This window comes from Diadema setosum, chromosome 11 (assembly GCF_964275005.1).
Source record: "Diadema setosum chromosome 11, eeDiaSeto1, whole genome shotgun sequence".
Classification (NCBI taxonomy): Eukaryota; Metazoa; Echinodermata; class Echinoidea; order Diadematoida; family Diadematidae; genus Diadema; species Diadema setosum.
Window position 1 is genome coordinate 17,026,664 of NC_092695.1, and position 12,441 is coordinate 17,039,104.

Genomic DNA, 12,441 nt, shown 5'->3' on the forward strand with positions numbered 1-12,441 from the left:
TGGCAATTGGATGGCGCTATACTTAATTTTTGTGTGTTTCATTTTTTGGTGAAATTTATTAATATGTAAATCATTTCACGTTTGCCTCGAACAAAATAAAGAAGAACAGAAATGTCTTGTAACAACACAGACAGGGACATAGAATTAGTGACAGAGGGGGAAATCGAGAAAACAGACGAAAGGAGAAAGTCCTACACCAAAGTATCTGTCTAAATGCTTCCGCTATCATCGACATACAATGCAACCTTATATCATAAGACTCTAATTGATATCAATATAAGCTCTCAACGTCGAATTACGTTAAAACGAGTGTGCGTCAATCATTTGGGGCTTCATCACTGAAGTCACTGCTGACATATGTTTTGTCAGTTCTAAGTTGCTTTCGCTACCCGGCGATGCGCAGGGAAGCTGCGGGGGAGATGCATTTTGACTCTCCAGACCGCATGAGGTATTGTGCGAGTTCACGTGGCGGGCCGGCGCGTGCGCATTGCGCTCCGGTCCGCTCTCCACCACCGAGTCCTCGTTCTCGTGGTTGGTCCGCGAATCTTGAAAGCTCTTCTCGTCGTGGTCATCGACGACGCTATCACCCTGATGACCGCCGCTGTCGCTACCTTCTGCATCCTGTTTTCGCGGTTTGCGCTTCGCTTCCTCCTTCTTCCACTTCATCCGCCGATTTTGAAACCAGATCTTAATGTGACGCTCTGTCAGGTTGAGCATGGCGGCAAGTTCGATTCGTCTTGGTCGAGAAATGTACTTGTTGAAATGAAATTCTTTCTCAAGCTCGAGAAGTTGGCCCCGCGTGTAAGCTGTCCTTGTTCGTTTGTTTTCGTCGAAATCTGCAAACGATGCCCCTGAACAAACGAAAGAAAAATTAGAAAACATAAATGCTATTGATAAACAGCGTGATGCTATCATTAGTTTTGACTCATGTGCAAGCATGATTTTGATGGAAATGAACAATTACCAATTCTTGTGGAATCCCTTTTCTTAAATGAGTACTCCACTGGATTAATTGAGAACATTTTGTTTTTCTGCTCGTAGTGACATGACATTGTAATTTGATTAATAGGCCTAGTCACTAACGGTTCAATGTGATGGAATATATTTAAAAAGGACCCACATAACGAATGTCAAAAAAGAGATAAATATGCGGGAAATTAATCTTTGCTCGCAAAAGTGTATAAAGAGAAGTTGAATCAAAAATAGTAATCAATATTCAAAGTCGCGTATAATTTATGGACTATGTGCTGGACTTTATGTTAACAAATTGTGAAAGTTTCCTCGAAATCAGATACACTAAAATCAGGTCAAATAAAATAAAACAAAATAAAACAAAATGACGAGCCAGAATTAGATTAAGGCAATATCATGTGTCATTACGAAACGTACAATGACAATTTCAAATTGATTTTATTTGTGCTGTTCATGTTTGTTTCAATGTTAATTCGAAGGAAGCAAAATTATGAACATTCCATACAAACCTCCACTGTAAATTCAAATCAATTTAGATTCCTCTCTCCCCCATTCATGTAAGCTGATTTTGTTTGCAATAAAGTCAATATACACGCATATGAGTGTTGAAGCACCCTACACTTCATGTTATGTGAAGTAATGGGGAACTAATTGATAAAATTTCATGAGAACGGCGTACAAATGATTTCATACATTAACTTGGTGAATGTATAAAACGATATGTGCGAGGAGAATGTATTGTATGATAATAGAGTAATTTTATCATAGCTGTCCTAAGGTTGAGAAAATGGGCTCTCCTATTAAATTGTTTGAATTCAGTCATTATTAATGATTAAACTTTTTTTCTTTTTTTTTAAACGTATACCAATGACAATTAAGAGGCACCTGACTGAATTATCAATTTGTCTATGCATATTACAAATATTTTATATCTATGTATAGATTCAATGTAGATATAAACGCAACTTAATATGCAATAATCTGTGTACAAGTCAATATTCAACAGAATATTTGACCTACATTATGATGCATGCTTTCCATTTCATTTTCAGGCATACATTTTTGATCTGATACATAAAACAAAATGTATCGAGGATGAAAAAAATAAAAAAGCATTTCAGGTAAACCACCAAATCTGTATTAGTTGGAAAACTTTTACTCAATTGCTATGGCTTAATCTAAAATGCGATCAAGCATGTATACTTACTGTAGATTTTGAAAAAAAAAAATCAGTTTACTGTTCACTTTACAGGAAAATATCCTTGTTTTAAAAAATGATTAAGATAAATCAATGACATTTAATTCTACAACCTTTCTTTCCTTCACCCGTAATTACACTTTAGAAGGGTCCTATTTGAGATTTTTTTTTCATTTCTTTTTTTAATAAGTGAGCCGCTTTCTGATTTTTGTGCTCTTTTTAATTGGAGTGTGTTATTCAGTATCAATGATTGCCACATGGTACCACACTGCATGTGTATTCTACAACGATATGAACACGTTTTGGATATTTTACCAGAAATTCAACTTACTTCAGTTCGACTGAGATTAGGAAAGGGGGGAAAACGAGAAAATTACGGCACATCTTGGATGAGAAATTACAAAAAGCCTGCAACTATTTTAGCAATTTAAACACGCACTGTCTATGTCCACACTATTGTACTTTCACAAAGCGTTCTGATTCTGAAACTGTTTAGCAGTTTTATACACTTTTTATGACATGCTATGCATCTAAAACCAAGGTAAGTTCACAGAGTTTATGTCCAACAAAATGGTTCTCAACATACTACAAAGTGACTAATATAATAGACTGTATAAACTAGTCGACTTGGTCGAGATGTCTTAACCTTTTGCGAACGGGAACCCAGTGGTTTAGGCATTAAATCTCTCCGAATCGTAGTAATGTCTATACACAGGAGACAACGCATTTTGAATTTTTACAGACATTGCATCAAATACCATGAACCTTCTCTAAATTTTACAATTATGTAACATGAATGTATATGGCGATACATTTCGACAAACAATTCCGCCCTAAACTCCCTTTGCAGAACTTTATGAACTTTTAGAAAGAGAGAGAAAATTGACCCTTTATCAGTTATCGCCTGCAAATATTTCTTTTAAAATTTTCTTTTAAATATCGACATAAAGCCAATAAGATACAGGAAAGTGTAAAGTGTTCCTTTTACTTTACAAATACATGAGTAATGTGTTCATTTTATGTTCTGTGACTGACTTCGAGTGTGTCGAATGAATGAAGTAGTAAAGACGTGTTCAAAAGGATATCTGTTGTACATGTATCACAAACTCTTCACGCGAGGGACTGACAAGGCATATAATTTGCCTCCATGGCTATAGTGCGGGTCATTGAACTGGCGAAGAATCCATTCAACTGGTAAGAAATCCTATCAATAAACTCAGTCTTTTTAGTCTGAAGAGCCGCCTTCTTTCTTAAAAGACGGTCGAAATGTAACAGTATTTATGTTAGAATTAACAATAATGTATTTAACGGTCAGTTAGTCCTTTCACCCCCGCCGTAGATGGGCAGAAGAGGGATTTATCCCGAGCAACCAAATTGATAGAGGATGGGAAAAGGGAGAACCGAAGATAGATGAGTGGTCAGGAGATGATCACAAAGAAAGCCGCAGTTCCTTTGTCGCACGTTGTGTGATCTGTGTGTATCAAACTAAGCTCTGCACAAAGGATCTGCCCCCGAGATTTGGGTATCATAACGGTTGTGGCTAGTAATGATACGGATAGCGAGGGATTACGCTCCTATGTCAATACAACTTGAATAGTGTCTGCCCGAAAACGGAGCGGAGGCCTTAACGGGTTGCTACCGAAGTGATAACCGTTTCTCGAGTGACCGTTAAAAACCCCTCATGTTGTAATTATCTACAAATGATTGGCCGTGTCTGACCATATTCGTTAGCTTTACAAAAGTAATAGCCAGCTTAATAGCCAGCTTGTCGAGCCAATATTATCATCACATCAGGGCCCAGGTCTACCTGATAATCAACCATTACAAGAGCGGTATAGTCCAAAAGAAATTGGCTAAAAAGGCATACGCCTAATTTCAAGACGTTATGTTGGCCTAATGTAAAAGCGACTACACCAAGTAGGCTGTCCCTCGACTCATTTCACGCAACACGTGTGGGCCTAAGCGAATTCTGGCTGCTGAATTCAAGTCATTACTGGCGACTATCTAAGTAACTGCATGGTATGTGGTATCGTGATGTAGCAGTCCTGACATGGTAAGAGTTAGAAAGAAATGATTAGTTAGAAAGTACAGCATACAGTGTAACTCGTTTCCCAATTTTGTGCTTCCATCCGACTAAATCTAGCGATGAGTGGAATAGAATATGGGATTGCAAAACCGATCAAAGAGTCATCAGGCGAAGGAGTATTTTGGGGCTTCTGGCTGTGTTCGCTGTGACAAGGAGAACAAACGCCAGGCTGGAGTCAGGGAAACCCTGCCGAAGTCAGCGAATACAACGGTTGAATACACAGTTTCTGTTTGATTATAGCATTACGGGATGTCTTAATCCTTTGTCGGTCTCGCTTTGATGTATAATATCCCCCTTTTTTTAGGACCAAGGCGGACCAAGGTTGGGCGACGCACAACATAGTTTGCCGTAACCATGTCGGGCTTCAAGACTCGGTCTTGCGTGAACATATCTCTGCGCTCAATGCGATAAAGGGGGACGATTATTATCATCGACGACATGATTACCCGACACATTAGAGAGAAAACGATAATAGATATGTTAATAGTCCTTTGAGATCGGCGGATCAATTGTGTGTTTGATACATGGATAAATCCTGACTACTGAATGTTGTGTATAGTCAAGGTTCAAACATATTGACGAGCTCCAAAACCTCTCAAGATCGTCTCTATCTTTACTTTTTTTTCCCTTGTGGTAATTCTACCATTTTCGCCACGATACGTTATTCCTTTGTACGCGGGCATGTCCATATACCACATAAAATATCGTTAAATTATCAGAAGACATTTTGGTGTTGCATGACTATACCAGATTTTCACACACATGAGTATCAGTTGAAATTTTCCTGAGAAAATGAAATATGAAATCTGATCAATCCTAGGTATCCCCATAATAGCCTCAGCATTTTTTCTTTTGCAAAACGATCACAGGGAGACGAAAATAACAGCAATACATGATTCGTACGCAGATGCACCTATACGCGCATAAGGGTATGTACGTAAAATACACATTTAAACTCATAAACCAATAACTTCTGGTTAACATTTCAAAATATCTTAGGTGTTTCTTGTGCCAGAGAAAATGTTAACTGACGCACATACGTCTTAAATTTTGTCACCGCAATTCTAGCCAGCATATTTTGCCATGATTTTGAATACTAACGTCACTTTTCCCAACATGTACCAGATTCTTTGCTGAATTTGTACTGCATCTTTTTCAGGAAGTGCTTCTACAGAGTTGCTGCATATTGTTATTTCGATCAGGAAGTCCCAATATCTTCATAGATCCTACAAAAACTCAAGATGTATTATGATATTTCCCAATGATGCCATCAAATTTGAAAATCCATGAACGTCAAAACAACAGCGTCTCAAACTTCACAATTTTTCATAGACACTTCCTCTACGGTTCCCACGATGTTATGATCATCCATTTGGCAAACTAAGCAAGCGATACTTTTTGTCACGTGAGCGTGCGCGGCAAAATCGGTCTTGGAGCGCGATGGGTCACTTTCACTTTCTTCATGTGCGGTGTTGAGACGAGAAATTCAACACTCAGGATGACCGACTGACATGATATCAATGTCAACAAACCAAAAAAGACAAACTAAACACCGAATAGACACGTAACGACGAGATAAACAAAATCTACTCTTGTTTACATAGATAGCAAATGCCTTCGGAAAAAAAAACCCAAATGGTAGCGACTGGACTGTGCGTGCGACTTTTCTCGCCGTAGCGTAGAAAGAAAGTAAAACACACACACACACACACACACACACACCAAAAAAAAAAAAAAAAAAAACACACGCAAACAGAAAGAAAGACAGCAAGCACTAAACAATGTATAATTCGAGTCTTTATATGTAGACGGTAAGCCCCGGACAATAGCAGGGAATTCTTATAGGCTCCATGTAATCATCATTATTTAGGCTACTCTCCTATTGTTGAGGACCATGCCCCTCCTATCACTCGTGCTGAAGAGTCAATCTAAATCAGTGTATCGCCAGAGGCCATGTTGATTTGGTGGATGTTGTTCCCGCTCTCACAACTGTATCAATCAATTCTCCGATACTACTCGCATGAGTGTAAAGGGGAAAGACCGCGTAAGATACAAGTCACGTGTTATCTGCAGGGCAAAACCCTAATTTTTTTTTTTTCATTTCCACCTACAAACTGCTAGCCGAGAAGCATAAGTGTACACATGACTTTTAGAAATTCAATAGTAAAACGACTACATGTCTGAGTTGATTTTAATAAAGAGTGAAACTAAATAAATGTGGAATAATGCAGTTATGAAAGTTTACAATCTTACGTGTTTCAAAGAATGATATTTTCATCCACGTCATAATCGAAGAGAAATTTCTCTTAAGAATCTTATGACTTATATCAATTCCTAATGATATCTAGAAATTGTATGTACAATGTATTTGTCATCCTATCTTCAGGTAAATGAACTATAAAGAATTTCATAACAATCATAATCAATTCCAAGCATTGTAGAGCATGATTGTAATTAGTGTTACCTACGTTTACAGTCAGATTACACATATTTGAAACATTATACAAAGACGAGAACTTAAGAAAGCATGCCCCCCAAACACATACACACCCACCCACACACACACACACACAAGTATACACTTCTCAATTCAGATGCAGTCAAGGTTTTACTGTAGCGGGACAGCCATTAAAATGCACTAGCCTACTTCAAAACGCAATAATGATAATCCCTATATTAGTTTAGAATCATGCAACAGTTTTAGAATTCGGAAGTTAGACAGAAGGTAGATAGAATATCAAACTTTCGAGTTTGCAGTAAACATCCATTTTCGTACTTTCGTCCAAACTCAAACGTTTTGCAGGTTTCTGTACTTCGATGTCTGCGAATATACGGGGATATAACTTATGCCGTTGCCGACAGGCGACAAGCGTAAGTCCTGGGCCTAAGGCCTGGACAGAATATTATAGTTAAAATAAAAGCATGTCTCTTCTTGAAGATATTTTGTAAACAGAATAAACAGAAACTTGGAAACAAGCAAACGCGCTGTGGTAAAGAATTCCAAACAGCCCCAGATGCAAAAGAAAACGACTCTTTACAATAATACTGTGTATTTACTCTCGGAAGAGAGAGACTGTCCTGTATTCTTAAGTTACGCACTCGTGCATCTAACTTGTGAGCAGATAAAAATGCACTCCACGGAGTAAACTATCTTGAAGATATCAAGTTGTCTTAATTTATGTACGATGCTTAGAATTGTATTATTCTGAAAGCAATATTTTGCTTTCTAATTTTCAAGACAAAAATATGTATACGGGGAAGTATTTTTTCTCCAATACCTTTGGCACAGGGCTGAAACATTATGTACTTAACACTAAGATGCCTTTCAGAAGCATCTGTGAATACACAAGAGATGATATATTTTAAACACCCAGGTCAATCTTACACTTAGTCATGGGTTGTATCAAGAACATACAGCTCACTTCCTTTTGTGACTATACATTCCATGGGAGAAGTACAATACACCATGATATATATTTGAATGATAAACGTAACATTTCAGGAAAACTAATGAAAATAGAGAAAAAGAGAGAAAAACAAATAAACTTAATGGCGTGTCATTTTGTCCAGACATAATAACCAACAACTCAGCAGAAACAACTGTCACAGAAATACGTAGGTTTATACATTGTTATAATTTTCATGACATGCCAACATATTCATGATGGTATTATGTCAGTAGAACATAATGAATTATTGTGCTCATGATCTCGGTGTACGCACGTGTAACGTACGTAATATTAGTATTATGTTTTAAATGTTATCATGTTTACGTGTTAATATTTCTCCACTTAAAGTGTTTATTTATTTGAATTTTACATTCCCTCCTCTATCAGTCTAATAGTAAAAGAAAATGTTACATTCTTATGTAGCGTCGTAGAGATCACATCAAATTATATGATATTAACTTTTTCTGCGTTTATACGCGCGACTCCCCTAAGTGCATACGGAGCATGCGCAGGACGCTGCCTGTCACATTTAATTGCTAGGTAATTACAAAGATCGATGGTTCTGGGCGGCGATTGAACGTTAAAGTTCTCATGATCTCATTAGCGGGATTTGTTTAGAAACGTTAAGTGGGTAATCTTCATATAGCTGTCTGGCCATAATGAAGAATATAGGGGAATTTTGATTCGGTGGGAGGTGAAAAAACGCTTACGATTCTCAGTCTATTACACCCGAGTAGAGTGAGGTCGACAGAAGCACGTATGCCGCCGGTATAAGTCCCCAATTATACGATTGGCTGAAAATTATCTCCCGGTCTCGCACTCATTTTTTCTTCTTTGTCATTCGCTTCTTCTTTTTATTTTCGTGTCCTTTTCATTTTCCCTCTTTTTCTCATTTCTTTTTTTGTTCTCCCCTTTTCTTTCGCTCGAAACAACACAGGCGGACTCACATACCCGAGCTTTTTCTTGCTTTCTATCTCCGTTCCAATGTCATTTCAGTACCAGTCAAGTGACTTCTTAGAAACTCCTCATACGAAGCCCGAGATAATGCGAAAGTTGTTGGTCCGTTTTTGTAACATGCAAAATGTAAGAAAGTGTGTGTGTGTGGGGGGGGGGGGGACCAATGAGCTCTAATTGTCTTTATACAACTTGTATGAGATACATGCATAAATTGTCGATGTACAATCTGTTTTCTTGATACACGATTAGCGGCTTGGTGAATGAGAGAAAGAGCTTGAATGAACGAACGAGGTACTAGCTATCACATTCTTTACTTTTCCTTTTTATAGACACCTGGTAGAATCGATGATGCAAAATCATTTAGAGCATTTCGTAAAGAACGTGATGCAAAAAATTCCAGCATTCAGTGTTTGAGGTGACAATATCTCCGAAGGACTATAAAGTCACTAAACATGGGATGATTCAATAAATGGAATTGGTTATTGCACGTGAAGTACGTCATTTGTGCCCACTACTGGTTTCATCAACAGTTGGGCTACGCTAAAAGAGATGAGAGAGAGAGACAGAGTATGTAATTTGATACAACATGATGTCTTGAGCTTAACGTGGCCAAAAAATAAATAAACACGCAAGGACTCAGTTTAGCACGTTCGATTTAAAACCGTAAAACTCACGCCAAAGAAAATGAAATGTTAAATACACCATGTCACTTTGCAACCACCTGTAGGCATATTTTTACATTGTGTCATATAAGCCGCCGATATGATCTATCTCCTACCAGTGGTAGATTAAAAAAAAAAGACAGATGAATAGAGAATCTTGGCCAGAGATCAATACCTCGTTGGGTTTCTCACACTTCTCTTTGAGTTTAGCGTGACAGCTCTTTCCAAAGAAGCAGAGTAGACATCTGAGGTGTATATTATCAAGAGATACATAACACTCCTATGCAATGTAATATTCTCTTTCTCTCTATTCGTAGCATAGAGCAAAACTACAACAATTCATACTAAACTTTTTTTTTTTGTCTACATCCGTCATGTTATCTGACCGATTTTAACAGGAGGATACATGATATAACATCTCGAGTTTCTACACAGGAAAAGGGACGCTTGTTTAGAATTACAAACGTAAGCAATGCGGTGGATCGCTGCCTTGCTAACTAGCATTACATGCGTAAGTTTGCAGTGCACAACACAGAATTATGAATAGCGTTGGATCTGTTCTGCCTTCAACATACCTATATAGCATTGATCATGATATCAATCTTTATTACAACGGACAAAGAAAAATCTTTGCAGATGTAGGTAAACGTATTCGATGAAAATGTACAAATTCCAATAATGCTTTTACCCATGCATCAATATTTTTGGGGAAAGAAGTCCATTATGTGGCCATAAATGTAACACTCAACATAACAAGAGAGATAAAGAGAAAGAGAGAAAGAGAGAGCGAGAGAGATAGAGAGAGGGAGAGGGAGAGAGGGAGGGCTATTCATTAAAGCAAGTCAACTAATTGTCGTATGTATAGTGATTATCCAAAATTTAAAAACATTAGAAACTCCACATCGACAGAAACGCTTTCCGAAAGAATACATAAAACCTCCGACATATTTGATCAAGAGTATAAACTCTAAACAAAAGAGACACAGAGCACATGGTTGGTTAAGAAGTTAACTTCTGAAATTCTAAATTCCAAAATTTGAATAATCCTGAAACATAAAATTTTTACAATTCTGAAATTCTAAAAGTGTTGATGAGTTCATAACTCATATTGTCCTGCATGAATCGACATGATGGATACTGATATTTTCAGAAATTAAAAAGGAAAGAAAATCGTCCTATTTGTAAAAAAAAAAAAAAAAAAGAAGAAGAAGAAAAAATGAACGGGGGAATCATAGTATTGTAATTGGGGTATAAGTTTTCTGCAATTCGTCTCCCTTTGTACAAATGAAATTTATGTACGTACAGAGGGAGACAAATTGAAGAAAACTTATACATTTTCACTCCTCTGCTCAATAATCTCTTGCTTTTATTTAATATCATAATCATCAATATTACATTAATAGTTATTTTCCTCGAGACTTGTAAAGTGTTGTAGTATTGAAGTAATTGTCAAGATATTGATTGTCTCTGACTTGAAAACTTTAGTAAATTATGGAATATAGTGACAAACAGCCTAGTGACAGAAAATACACTCACTAAAAGGTATGAGCACTACCAGGTATACACTTGTGTTAACATAAAAATACATACAAATATAGCATATATATATTATATACATGTATATTTATATAATTATATATATCATAATTATGACAACTTGCGACTACAAAAGATCCAGTTGCCGGAGATAAATGAATATATTTCTGTCACATCGAAATGTTCTTCAAACAATTTTCAGGTACAACTACACCTAGTATGTGGGGTTGTTACTGTCGTAGTCTAGTAATCTTTCTTCCCCTCGTTCTGCTTCTTCTTCTTCTTCTTTTTTTTTTCTTTTTTGGCCGTCTTTTTACCGTCCCTGGAATGAAATGAGGCATGCATGATTACCATCAAAGCGGTTCGTAGCGAATCTAATTACGAGACATTTCTACGGATTCCACACAAATAATGCAAGTATAGTGCTTTCACAATGAAACACGACCGAATGCGACCATTGTCGGCGAAATGCTACAGTGAGATCACGGGTGTTATTAAAACAAGAATGTTTGGGGTCTGGTAAACCATGAATGCTCATACAAAAAGTAGCTTCTAGCACTCCATACCTTTCAGATATGAAACATTGCTAAAATCATTTTACAGAGATCATTATGGTAAATTTTAACCACTGAATTTAAAATTTGCAATGTGGCAACGTAAAAAGCTATCATTTTGACCTCCTCTATGATTTTAGCGGGATGAAACTGCTGAAAAGAAAAAAAATTGTCGTCGCAATCTAATTCCGTTTCCCCCTCCCCCTTTTTTTTTTACTGAGCTTATCGGCACGGCATTTAGAAAAGAATAAAGCAATGACAAAACAAAACTGAGACAATTAGAAATGTATCCACCTCTCGGGTTACAAGGAGAAGAGATGTTATTGTGAGTAGCTTGTCTGGCTTCACTTGTACGCACTAATAAGAGTCTTGGACTAATCCTATGAAGACTATTACGCTAGGGTAGGCGTGTACTGACAAACAATACAGAACGTCGCGGAATCATACAGACAAAATCCTCCTGAAGACCCACACGGCTGGCCGAATTCCGGAGGAAGCTCACCCGGGACCTGGCGTGGCTCGAATGGCGGTACGGCACCTCTCGCACTATCGCACCCCGAAGTGAATGGGCGGAAGATGCACGCTTGTTGAAGGTTGGCTTTTGCTAAAATCGCAGTTATCAAAAGCAAGGCTTCCGAGGGCGAGAAAATGTAAGGGACAGACAAAGATTTGGTGGAAGCTGGATGCTGTTCACGTATTTCTCTCAATAGACACATATTATTTAAGAAGGAGTAATATGACACGAAAGACTGAAAATATCCGCGTCAACCAATTCGACTGTAGCTCAGAGTAGACGGTGTTAGATATATCAGCATCGCAGCATAGCGAAATCATGGCTTCTCACGTAGCAGAAGGAAAACAAATCAGGAACAATGGAAATTGCTCGAAATGTTTTGTGTTTTCTAGTGTCTCCCCTTTATTTTCTTTTTTTGTTTTTGTTTTTGAACAAGCAATCATTTGAGACAATAGACTATAGACTACGTGTTACAAGTTATTCTTTGATTGCAAGGAAATTGAACGATTTCGG

General features: G+C 37.5%; 1 protein-coding gene across 1 annotated transcript in view; it reads right to left on the reverse strand.

The window, feature by feature from the left end:
• Positions 1 to 300: 300 nt before the first annotated feature.
• The window catches only part of LOC140235227 (uncharacterized), a 29,700-nt gene continuing 17,559 nt past the window's right edge, over positions 301 to 12,441 (reverse strand). Inside the window, exon 2 of the mRNA XM_072315261.1 lies at positions 301 to 851. Within this exon, the coding sequence (XP_072171362.1) occupies positions 301 to 851 (551 nt within the window). The remainder of the gene's footprint in view (positions 852 to 12,441) is intronic.